Below are 12,631 nucleotides of genomic sequence, written 5' to 3' on the forward strand. Positions count from 1 at the left end.
AATAAGTAATGAACAAGAAGCAAAAAGTTTCGAAGAAAATCAAAATGAAAAAGAAAATACATTTGCAATGGGAACATCAACGAATAATATTGATGAAGATCCATTTGCTGATGATTTCAAAGAAGAAAAATTCATTAATCATATTTAACATAAAACATTTGCTTATTAATTAAGTAAAAAAAATTCGGTAAATCTTAAATTTACAATTTGAATAGTATTTTTATCATGTGATATGTCGTGTTTTTTTATTTAACTGCATAATATCACTGCTAATTCGATATGGAAATTATTAATATATATCAAAATCAGAACTTCAGCGATTTTTAAATTTTCAAAGAATTTTTGATGTTCGATTTGGATATAATTTTTATTTTGTATTCTATTTATTTATTTTTTTATTACGATGACTTTTTATTCACTTAAATCCACCCAAAATGGAATGTGACCATTACAAAAAATGAAATTCAAATTCTCTAATTTAGACGTTTTTCTTAAAGTTAGGCAACAATAGGAGGATTTATTACAGTCATTTCTATTTGCATTATGTAATATTTATTTTTACATCAAACAATTTCTTTTTGTTCTCCATTGACACAAAGACTTCGTTTTGATGAAACACCTTTATCTAAAACAGGAGAAGGAATTCTTGATGACAACAAAGAAGAACAAGAATTTAAGTTCATAAAATTTAAGCTAAGGTCATATTCCAAAGAAGGACGAAGACTCAAAAGATATTTCCTAAAATCCAAACCAAAGAATGCGGAAGTTGTTATGGTGCAAACAGTGGGTTACAACATATGTAAATCTGTAAAAAAAAGCCTTCAAATCTAAGAACAGATTACCTCCACCAATCTATACAATGTAAAGAAGAAGTCAAAGACATAAGTCTTGATTAAAAATGCTATATAATTGGGAACATGCAAGTTCTTCCAGTACCAGGTATCCTTTATATTGCCCCCGGAGACTCATATTCCGAGAAATCCCATCACACAGTTGGTTACGCTCAGCATTGAATTTAACGGTCGACGACCTCAACCTCACAAACAGAAATAATTTCATAGGACAACCGTTAAAAAAAAGATGGAAACTGGCGAGAAATTCCCGATTAAAATCGTGCTACTTGGTGATTCTCATGTTGGAAAAACATCTATTGTTAACTGTTGGATGTCGGGACGATATGATTCTTCAATTAAACCAACAATCGGTGTAAATCATCAAAGAATTGAAATGAAAATTGAGAATGAAGATGTAGTTCTTTATATATGGGACACAGCGGGCCAGGAACAATTTCAGGCTCTTACACCACTTTATGCAAGGTCTGCATGTGTTGCATTAATTATTGTATCAATTATAGATCAAAATTCAATAAACCATGTTCAATCTTGGGTAGAACTATTAAGGTCTTCCTGCGATGACATTCCACCTGCAGTATTGGTGGTTAACAAAATTGATTTAGACGATGATGCGGTTTTTACAAGAGAAGAGATATTAGAGAAATACTTTAGTTCTTTCCAAGCGGTTCTATTCACGTCTGCAAAAACAGGAGAAGGAATTATGGAATTGTTTGATCAAATGACAAAATTAGGATATCATTTTGCGAAAAAGGGATTAAGGCATGCCGACTCAGCTCCAGTGAAAGACGTGAAAGAAAAGGGTATATGCAAATGTTAGTTATTAATTATTAATAGGTCCTTCTCCAAATTAAATTATATATAAAAATCAGATGTTAATGTAAAATCTTTTTTGTTTAACAATAGGAGTTTTTAGCAACATGTTAAAATGTTTTAGCCACAAATATTCATTTTGTAATTATGTTTCTAATTCTTCTTTTTCATCTTGAATCGTTAAAAATGAGGAATGATCATCTTTTAATAAATTTTCTGATTGATTAACGATTTCATTTTATCCAATTCAGAAAGAGGATTAATCGCCTACATATTTTGGGAAGTGATATCGCTTATTTGCTATCGTACAGTGCTATCGTTGTGCATAGAAACGGTCTCAAAGAATTATGGAAGATGAAAACAAAGCTTTGCTAGACAAAGAATTAATTTCTATTTCGGAAACTTTATCAAAAAAGCGTTACACTTATCTTCAAAATAAGCTTGAAGAACTTACACTACAGGGTGAAGAATTAGAAAAAGAAATTTTAAACCAAAAAAATCAAAAATCAACACTAGAATATGAGCGTGAATATCCTTCTGACGTTATAGACAACATTTCTGTTTCTAACAACATCAGCTTTTTTGATCAAATGAGATCATTTGAACTTGCCGAAGCTTATCTAAATGGTCTTTATAAAGCCAAACAAAAGATTCAAAAGCAGCTATCCGATGAAATTCATCTTCAAGAACTTCGAAATGAACGACTTTCAAAATCCATTGAAAAACTTACAGATCAACTCAATCATCCTATCACACCCAATTCTAAAGGCATCAATGATATTTTAATGATTCAAAATGAGATCAAAGTTATCAGTGATGAATATTCTGATGCACAAAAAGAGGTCGACACACTTAAAAACGAAGTCAAAACACGTAGTGAACAACTACAAAGCATTGATGAAAGTGACATTCCAAAATTATCCAGTCAAATTGCTACACTTGATCAAATGATTGCTGATAAGACGGCGCGATATAAGCAAGTTCTTCTTGAAGAAAAGAAATTAAATAGTAGCGAAGATGTACTAGCTCTTCGTGACCATAAATACTTGGAGCAAATCCTTAACGACGAGAGCTGGGAGGCAGAGCGCAACATTCTTCTTTCATTGATATCGCATGCAAAAAGTGACATCAAATATGTCAAAAATCAAATCAAATATGAAATCGAGCCACGAAGTAATGCGACGTCAAGAATGAGTTCATTGAGTGATATTAGAAGGAGTGCAAAGAGACGTACTGAGGATAGTCGAACGAGTTCAAGAACGTCATCACGATTAAGTCAAACAAATAATAATACAAAAGAGGATTCAAACTTTAATGAAGAAACATTAATAGCTGCATTACAAGCAGAAGTTGATGAGCTTGAAAGTGATGATCACCCGATAAATGTCGCAATGAGAATCGAAAAAGAAATCGCAAAGAAACTCGACGAGGAATTTGAGGAATTGGATAAGAGAATTGAGCTGATAAGTAAAAATGGTAAAACAAAGGAAATAATGAATGATGAAGAAGAACAAAGAAGACAACAAAAACTGAAATGTTTGAAAAGCGAATTACAAAATTTGATGGAAAAAAACGGAATTCCTCAAAACAAAAATTAAATATGTTGTAAAAGTAATTTAAACTATAATTGTTTTTTGTTATAATAAAATCCATTCAACATAAGCTTCTGACTGAATGATAATTATACATTGTTGGATAAAATTTACTTAGGTGAAAATGTGTTTTATGAAAGAGATATATCAAATCAAAAATGTAAACAGAACAAAAATTTGGTCTTTAATTTGAAATGAAATTTAATTCAATTGTGCAAGATGATAGTTTGCATGTTTTTGTACTTGCAGACTAAATAATATAATTATAAATTTTAAATTATTATTTTATTATAATATTTCAATAGATATTTAAATTATTGAGATATAGGCAAAATGAGAGGTTTTCTGATTTTTTTAAAGATGAATTAAAGATTCAATATCCAAAATTCATATCATAATTGATTTTAAAGCATAATACAAAAAAAAATTCAAGTTTTAAAGTAAATATTATTAATGTTATTACAAGTATACGGGGAGAATCAAAATAATTTTTTTATCAGGGTTTGGATAAATTTTTGTGTGGTTTACTTTGTCATTTTATCATCACTTCACAATTTAATTGTTTTAAAAGCTTTCCTATTATAATTGATATTAAATGTGGTTGAAAAGCTTTATTTTATTTCTGATAAACGTGTGTATGAATTTTTGTGATGCCATTCCAAGAAATACTGATAATCAATTTGACAATTCTCATCAAAAGAGTGTTTTTGAGATTTAAAAAAAGTTGAGTCTTTTTCATGGTGAGTTTTTTTGTTTATTAGTTATGATTTAATAATCTTTGTGGCAGCAGAGTGGCTGACCATAATCATCTTGAAGAACAAGTCCAAGGAAAATACCTGCACCAATAACAATAACAAGAGCGCCACCCAAAGTCAAACCCAATGACACCACTCGAATTGTTCCGACGTGCCATAGAATAATTGGAAGAGCAAATAAAGAAGTCATTGAAGCGACAACCATAAATAGAAGGCCACTTGCTGTTACCCATCCACCTTCGGTTTCATCTGCACTCTTGATATAATATCCATATCCGAAGAATACTGCGCAAGCAGCAGGAATAATCATGAAAAGCGAATACCAACACTTGTCAGCAATGCAACCTCCAATACACATAACTACGCCAACGACAACTGCGCATGCAATAATGATATAAGGAACTGATTGTTGTACCATTTTGAAATGATTTTTTTTGACGGACTTTTTCAATAGATAACCGTTGGAACAGGCTGCCCGAATCGAATTGTCCATTGAAAGCATCACCGAAAATTTTACCACTTTTTAATGACATTTTGATCAAAATTGAATTTTTTTCGTATTACTGCAAACACTAAATTAACTTTAGGCTGACCATATATTTTATGTTTGTAAAGTATATGTTGAATAATTGAAGAAAGGATGGGAAAATATCCGAAAAATAAGGTTAATGTGATGAAATTTCATGTGAACGTTAATTTTGCATTTCACCTTTTTTACGCAACGATAATAACCAACAAAAGAACCGGTTCAATGAAAGATCATGTTTGAACAAAATACAAGAACCAAAAAGTTTTAAGGGTAATATTGGTAAAATTAAAACACACTCTTGAAATATATGAATGAATTATAAAGTATTTATTTTTGAACTTATCAATTATTATTGAAATTAATAGTAGGAATATATCAAACTTATAATATTTATTTAGGTTATATGGTATTTAATTCAAAATTGATTTGCAAATAATAATTAGTAGTTATTCTAATTATTTCGAAAAGCATAAATGATAAGTTTTATCAAATAAATGTATTGATAACCAAAAGCTTTCAATTTCTGTACCATATTATTTCTTGATTAGGTAAATTAGTTTCTCAAATCATGGCAAAAATAAAGTTGGATCCAAAATAATGACTTTTTAATAATTTTCACAATTTTTTAACGGTCTATTTATTTGTGATAAGTTTAACAAATGTACTTTTTCAAATAGCAATTCAATTTTTTGAATAATTTATTTTATTACAAAAGAAAACAGGCAAACCTTTTCAATGCGGACCTGTGGTCATTCAGAATTGAGTCAATTTCATTGTTAACAAGTAACGGTCGTCAACACATTTTATATTTTTCCATATGAGCAGTAAATCAGTTGGTGAAATTTCGAGTGATTTTGATATAGAGGTAGAGAGTTATACAGAAGTAGAAGATGGAACTCCTCCTAACAAAATTCAAATCAAATATATTGAAAAACATAAAAAATTAAAGCTTAATCAGAAAGCTTATGTTATCTCTCAAGCATGGATTAATTCTTTAAAAGAAAGTATTTCTGATGAATCCAAAAAAATGATTCCAATTGATAATTCAGATTTATTAGATAAAAACGGGAAACTTGATTTTGCAAACAAAGAAAAAGGCAAGGATTTTATTGTCATTTCTGAAACTGCTTGGAAAAAGATACACAAATGGAATGGTGGAGGACCACAGATCAAACTTGATACAGTTGATGTTGGTGGTAAAGTTAAATCACTGATTCCTATGAATGCTAAAGTTAATTGCAGAGCCACAGAGAAAGCAATTCAAACGTATAAATATGAAAAGTGTGCTGATTTCAAAAAGCGATCACTTTCCTTATTTTCTCTTGCCGAGACCACAGAATCACGACTTCTTGATTACAAAGACAAGCAATTTCATGAAATCATGGACGACGATAAGTTTCTTAAAGATTATAATATTTCAGCAAATCAAAACATCTATCTTGATATCAAGAACAATCGCGGTAATTGGATATCCAACTTCAAAGATTCCAACAAACCCATTTTTGTGAATTCGCGTTCTGATTATTTTGATAATTATAATAGTCATAATTCATCAAGTGGCTATTCTCCAGCATTTTCGGTACATACGTATGGAGGCTATGGTGTTTCATCATGTGGACCAGCGCCAGCGCCAGGTCTTGTTGGTCTAAAGAATCTTTCCAACACATGTTTCTTTAATTCCGGTGTCCAATGTCTACTTCACACAAATCCATTTAAACAACTTTTTTTGCATAGTGATTGGGAGAAAGATTTAAATCCCACAAATCCGATTGGCATGAAAGGTAAATTAGCACAAGCATTCATTTCATTATTTAAAGAAGTATGGAGTGGTAAAAACGCCGTTGTATCACCTGCAGAATTAAAGCGAACGATTGGCGAATTTACAGAACGATTTAGTGGATGGGGACAACAAGATTCACATGAGTTAATCACTTTTATGTTAGATGGCTTAAGTGAAGATTTAAATCGACGCACTAAGAAAGAATATGTCGAGAACATAGTTGGCGATGGAACCAATGATGAAGAAATTGCAAAACTTTCTTGGGACAACTTTAAGAAACGTAGTGATAGTATTATTGTTGATACATTTTATGGGCAATTACGATCTAAATTATATTGTCCTAATTGTCATATTATCACTGTCATTTTCGAGCCATATTTTTCGTTATCATTACCATTAACAAAACCACATCCGAAAACTATTGATATAACATTTGTACCATATGATTATAAGGAACAACGACTAAAATTAGATTTAATAGTTCGTCCACCCATAAATATTAATAATATATCGAAAGCTATTTCCGAAATAGTTAAACGAGAAGTTAATATAGTTGTCGGATATAAAGAGAATGATTATAGTAATACATTTATATGGCGAATCGAAAAATCGAGCAGTAACATTAAGCCACATTATTATGCATTTGAAATACCAAAAATTGAACAATGTTATATCATAGGTACAATGAAGTTAAAACTTGAAGATAAAATGTTATATAATGATTCATCGACAGAAAAAGAAATAATTCCGCCAATGTTAATACCAATTTCTAACTTAAATGCAACAGAAGAAGAAATTTCGATTTCTGCATCTAATCGACTTTCTTCATTATGGGAAGAAAACAATGATATTCAAGAGACATCATATATTAAAGATATAATTACACGCTTAAAATTACCAACGAATAATAACTTTGATGATGACATTAAAATTCATATAACGATTTCGAAGTTTTCATTAGGTAAAACTAATAATAATAATAACAATAATCGAAAATCTGATTTTCCATTTCTTAAAGAATATTCAGTAAATTTAATATTAAATTCGAAATATGTTACACCAGAAAAAGGATTTTCAACATTATCATTACTAAGACATTATGAATTCAACAAAGAACATCATAAACATCGAACTGAATCCGACGTAAATATAACATTAGAAAAATGTTTCGAATATTATACCACAAATGAAATCTTAGATGAAGACAACAAATGGTATTGTCCACATTGTAAGCAACATGTTTGTGCTGACAAACAATTAGACATATGGTCAGTACCAAAATGTTTAATACTTCATTTGAAACGTTTCATAGCGAATCGATATTCCACAGAGAAACTCAACAAAAGTGTGAATTATCCAATGGAAATCGATTTAAGTAATTTTGTTAAAGGGAAAAATGTTACAAATAATTCATTAAAATATAAATTATATGCAATATCAGAACATATCGGAGGAATGGGTAGTGGACATTATGCGACACATGCAATTAATGTACTCGATCATCATGTGCATGGGAAATGGTATAACTTTAACGATTCGTCTGTAAAGGAATCAACTGAAGAGAAAGCAAAACATCAATGTAACGAAGCTTATGTTTTGTTTTATGAAAGAATTGATCCAGATGAAAAGTCAGAGCCGGTGAGCGAATCAGACGAAGAAATTAACCAAATGCAAATTAATATAGAAAAAGAAACAGATGAAGATTACGAATGTTATATTAAGAAGGCAAAGAGTTGCGACGAGTTAAATAGGTTTAGATCAATAATGGAAAGAGAAAGATTCCAAGGAAATATAGATCAAATCGAATAGAAATTATAATAAGTGAATTTGAATTTTTTGAAAAAAATTGTATAATAAAAAATGATAATTTAAATATATATTAAAATCAATTTTTTTAATAATTTTTTCTTATGGAGAAAACGAAATGAAAAGTTGTCTTCAATGGCGGTAAACGCGAATTACTGTGTCGATTCGTTTTTATTCATATTATTAAGCAAAAAATTTCTTCAAACGAAACACTAAGTAAAGATCAACTGTTACGTTCAAATTTTGAATGGATGACTTGTATATGAACGCATGTTCAAATTTTTATTTATAGTACGATTGTTGTGTAGCTAACCAACTCTCAAAATGAGGTAGAAACTTTTTGACTGCATGACGTGAATTGGCGTCATTTTTGGCAGATCGACTTGATTTATAATTTTATCAAATTTGAATCGATTATCGATTTTCAACGAATTGTTGGAAGTTAACTCTTTATCAATTATTTTTTAATTCACAAAATATTTCAATAATTTCGATTGAAATGTTTAAGTTTTCATGTAAATTCACAAATCAAGCAAAACGTTTTAGGAACCTGACTAAAATTTAATTATAATTTATATCAATAGAAGTATCAAGCTATGTTACTTATTTTTCCATTTATTGCTTATTGTAATAATGAATTACAAATAAATGCATACCCAGAATCTTCTCATGCATTCGGTAAAGGTGGTGTCTATCTCAATTGGACAAAACTCAATAATGAAAATGTATATTACAAGATTTATATATATTGTATGATAGATTTTCATCTAGTTTATTAATTGGTTGTATTTGTGGAGGGATTGTTGTCATTCTGTTAATTACAGGATTAGTTGTTTTCCTTATAAGGAAAAAGAAAAAAGGGTCACATAAATCAATATCTAAAGAATCGACATCTAATATAATGATTTTAGAAGAAAAAATTAATGACGAAATTGATAAATTTGTTCAACAAGAGAATGATAATTGGCTATAGATGTATTTATATGGGGACAAGCAAAGATTGACACCCTCCATTCTCAACTTCCAATGAATAAAAAAAAAAAATTTAACAATATTCTTATATATAATATACTGATAAACTCTGGTTAATATTTAAAAATTTTGTTTTGGTGATGAGAAAAATTTATTTGAGATTTTTGTAAATTCAAAAAAGTGGATATATCATTCCTATACTAAAATATCCATTGTATACGACTTGCTTTTACTCGAGCATTTTCATCATCTGTCTGTCCTTTTTTGGCTTTGTTAATCTGTGCATTGTTTCTTCTTCAATTTCTTTCATTCTTTTAATAAATTCTTACATTTTCTTTCTCTCTACAGCTTTTCGGCTTGCTTCCTAGATTTAATTAAAACTAATATACAAAATATGAAAACATCCAAAATGAGAAGATTTTCAAATACATAAAGATATCCGACTTCATATGTTTAATTATTAGTATTCACAATTATTTGGCTTATCTATAAATTTTATATAGCTAAAACATTTAATTTTGTTCAAATGCATTTAACAACTCTTCCGAACATGCGTTAATTTCTTCATCATCACTTTGTGCCAATGATTCAAGTACGCTCTTCAACTCATCTCTAAGAATTAATTCTCTAACTTCACCATCCATTCCATATAACAGATTAATTACGTTTAAGAATTCTTTTATTTCATCATTTTGTATTGAATCAACAATTGCACATGCGAATTCCAAAAATTTATTATTAACTAATTCGACAATAATTCGCTGATTGAATGCAGCAACACGAATAAACTTTAATAATGAACTTAATGCAACTTCTTTTTCTTCAAACATGCCAAAATTAAGTTTATCTAAAATCTCAGATACAATATCATTTTCCCATAAATTAAACCAATCATTTATATAAAGTATATTAATTGCATCAATTACACTATGAAGTTGATATTTATTAACTTTCTGTAATACGTTTTGTGTTAAGTTATAAAATGCAAGGCTTTTGAAGGCTTCAGGAATACCATCATTCACTACAATTTGATAAACACAATCATAGGAATAAGAGAATATTGGTATTTCCTTATGTGATGATTTTAGATAATATGGTGGATGATCAATTGCAAAGAGAAGTAAATTTAGACAATCTAGTTTATAAGATTCTGATCTAATCTCAGGATTTTGAAGAAGAGTAGAAAGAAGACGAAGCATCTTCTTCTTAGTTGAAATAAGAGAATTTTTGTCTCTTTCTGGAATTTTTTCGATTTCAATGGAAATTGAATGGAGAACGTTAGGCAAAAAAGGAAGAAACACAACAAGCTCATCAACAGAATAGAATTTGATGAAAGCAAAAAGAAGAGACGAAACAAGAGCTGGATGACGTGTGATGTTTAGATAATTTGATTCGATCAAACGTTGTATAAATCCAATCTCAGTTTGCAAAATGTTGAATACTTGTGAAGATATTGACTGATTTTTAAGAAGAGACCTCAACAATGTTAAGCCTAATAATGATGTTGTTTCTTTTTGGGAAAAAACAGCATTCATAATATTATCAAAAAATTGTGGTGTTAAAAATGAATTATCATCAAAACTGACCGAACTTATAATGTAAATTACAATTTCGATTGAATACTTAAATATTGTAAAATCTTCTGATGGATCAATATAAGGAATGATAGCATAAAACCCACCTTTTACGTAAAAATCATCAGGAGTTTCAGCTCCATATTGAAATGCGTTATAAAAGTTGAACACTGCTAATGGATTATTTGATAGTTCAGAATATGCTTGATTTAAAATTGAAATATAAAATTTTGCGTACTGATTTTGCGTGTTTTGAATTAGATTTGCTACACCCATGTATTGCATTTTATATAATAAACTTATAAAGCTCTTAGGCTGTTTTTTGTACCCGATTTCCATTTTAGTAGAAGATAACGGTTTTTTTATTGCTCGCGGTCAAACTCCCTCGTACTTACCTGTTTAAACATGCGTTTGATATTAAATTTTTCAATTAATAACATTTTTTCTTAGACATAATGAATATGAGATATTAAATACTTTTTCATAAATATTAAATTTAATAATTCAATTCCAAAATTTTAAGCAATTGTTTTTTAGTTCATCAGGTATGATCCTTTCATAGCGATACATGTTGTAATTTCAGTATGATGAATAATGTTCAAAGGTTTTTCCCCAAAAAATGACCTGCCGTTTATTATATTTCATATAACATTTCGGTTGCAATGGAGTCTTTCGAGTTTGCTGATAAAGCAAGAGGAATTTTTGCCAGTAAAAATGGGCGTCTTTATGTAACCAAACCAGGAACATTTGATTTATATGCAGCGCCGTTTATAATTCCAACTCCTTTCAGAATTATTGTAGACGAAAAATATGATCCATTCGTTCTTATTTTTACTAAATGTGGCCATCTATACATATTAAATAGTGTTGAAAACAGGTGGGTATTACAAACTAAATTACCATCAATTGCTGGTGTTATCGATTCTGTTGACTTACTTCATGATGGAAAAAATGTCATATTAAAGACCAATAAAGGTGCTTTCCTTTATGATTCAGGTTGGGTTGTTCTATCCGAACCTATTGAATCCCTTGTCATCAAAGCTGATCAAAAAATTTTCGCACAATGTTCATCACTTGAAAACGAAATTGCTGCTGCGATTTATTTGCATGATTATGATTTCCTCGTTGAAGCAATTTTGCGTTATGTTGTCTATTTAGCGAATTATGCACCAGAAAATGCTTTTTTGTCATTATGGTATGATTTGATCAAATCAAATTATCCGTTCGAAAAAGAAGAAATGAAGCAGTTATGGGCAAGAGCAATCGATGTACTTGCTTCAATCGATCGTGTTTCTCAATCAATTGATGAGTTACAGATGTCAGTGGAATCAATTTAAAGTTTTTTGTTATCAAGAAATGAATATTTTATTTTGTTCACTAAAATTCAAATCTTTTATAGATTTTAGTTTTCATATTTTTGGATTAGTCAGTAATCGATTACGATGAAAATTTTTTAAAATTGAGAAGAAAAACAAAACTAGTCAAGCACATCCTCACAGAAATGATTAGATACCTTTGAAATTAATATATGCTAAAATCAAATAAATTAAAAAAATTGATAAAAACAATTTTTTTTGTTCTTTGAATATATGGTTTCATGGTTGCTCAATTTTATATTGATTTATGAAAAATATGTTATTGTCTTGAAAAAAAAGGTATTGGAATAAAAGAAAACAACACTAACGTTCAACCATATAATTTTTTAAATGAGTTTCTCGGACAAGTTCAAGATAGACGAATGCAATTTTTTCAGGACTCAAATAGTGCAAAATTATATATTAAATCAAAAAGATCATATGCAACTTTATTCATCTCCATACATAATTAATCTTCTTGAACCATTAGTTTACGGACCAAATAATAACAACCGAATTTCTAAGTGGGATTTAATGTCGATTTTATTTCCAGTGCAAAAAGAGAAGCTTTATTTAAATCAAGAATTTTATTTAAATATTCTAA

The 12,631-nt window shown here is 29.3% G+C and overlaps 6 protein-coding genes across 6 annotated transcripts; 4 read left to right on the forward strand and 2 right to left on the reverse strand.

Annotated features, from left to right (window-relative positions):
- Window positions 1–1,080: 1,080 nt before the first annotated feature.
- GO595_002957 (small GTP-binding protein) lies at window positions 1,081–1,671 on the forward strand (the record flags this gene model as incomplete). The annotated part of the gene is made up of 1 exon (XM_067915924.1): window positions 1,081–1,671. The coding sequence occupies one exon, from the start codon at window positions 1,081–1,083 to the stop codon at window positions 1,669–1,671; it is 591 nt and encodes a 196-aa protein (XP_067776758.1).
- A 340-nt stretch (window positions 1,672–2,011) lies between these two features.
- On the forward strand, window positions 2,012–3,262 carry GO595_002958 (uncharacterized protein; the record flags this gene model as incomplete). The annotated part of the gene is made up of 1 exon (XM_067915925.1): window positions 2,012–3,262. The coding sequence occupies one exon, from the start codon at window positions 2,012–2,014 to the stop codon at window positions 3,260–3,262; it is 1,251 nt and encodes a 416-aa protein (XP_067776759.1).
- A 762-nt stretch (window positions 3,263–4,024) lies between these two features.
- On the reverse strand, window positions 4,025–4,429 carry GO595_002959 (vacuolar protein sorting 55; the record flags this gene model as incomplete). The annotated part of the gene is made up of 1 exon (XM_067915926.1): window positions 4,025–4,429. One exon carries the CDS (start codon window positions 4,427–4,429, stop codon window positions 4,025–4,027), a length of 405 nt encoding a protein of 134 aa, XP_067776760.1.
- A 928-nt stretch (window positions 4,430–5,357) lies between these two features.
- Window positions 5,358–8,129, forward strand: GO595_002960 (Clan CA, family C19, ubiquitin hydrolase-like cysteine peptidase; the record flags this gene model as incomplete). The annotated part of the gene is made up of 1 exon (XM_067915927.1): window positions 5,358–8,129. One exon carries the CDS (start codon window positions 5,358–5,360, stop codon window positions 8,127–8,129), a length of 2,772 nt encoding a protein of 923 aa, XP_067776761.1.
- A 1,481-nt stretch (window positions 8,130–9,610) lies between these two features.
- GO595_002961 (uncharacterized protein) lies at window positions 9,611–10,633 on the reverse strand (the record flags this gene model as incomplete). Its single annotated transcript, XM_067915928.1, has 1 exon — window positions 9,611–10,633. The coding sequence occupies one exon, from the start codon at window positions 10,631–10,633 to the stop codon at window positions 9,611–9,613; it is 1,023 nt and encodes a 340-aa protein (XP_067776762.1).
- Window positions 10,634–11,334: 701 nt separating this feature from the next.
- Window positions 11,335–12,009, forward strand: GO595_002962 (uncharacterized protein; the record flags this gene model as incomplete). Its single annotated transcript, XM_067915929.1, has 1 exon — window positions 11,335–12,009. The coding sequence occupies one exon, from the start codon at window positions 11,335–11,337 to the stop codon at window positions 12,007–12,009; it is 675 nt and encodes a 224-aa protein (XP_067776763.1).
- Window positions 12,010–12,631: the final 622 nt, after the last annotated feature.

The sequence above is a fragment of the Histomonas meleagridis genome (assembly GCF_020186115.1).
Source record: "Histomonas meleagridis strain 2922-C6/04-10x chromosome Unknown contig_20, whole genome shotgun sequence".
In the NCBI taxonomy this organism is placed as follows: Eukaryota; Parabasalia; order Tritrichomonadida; family Dientamoebidae; genus Histomonas; species Histomonas meleagridis.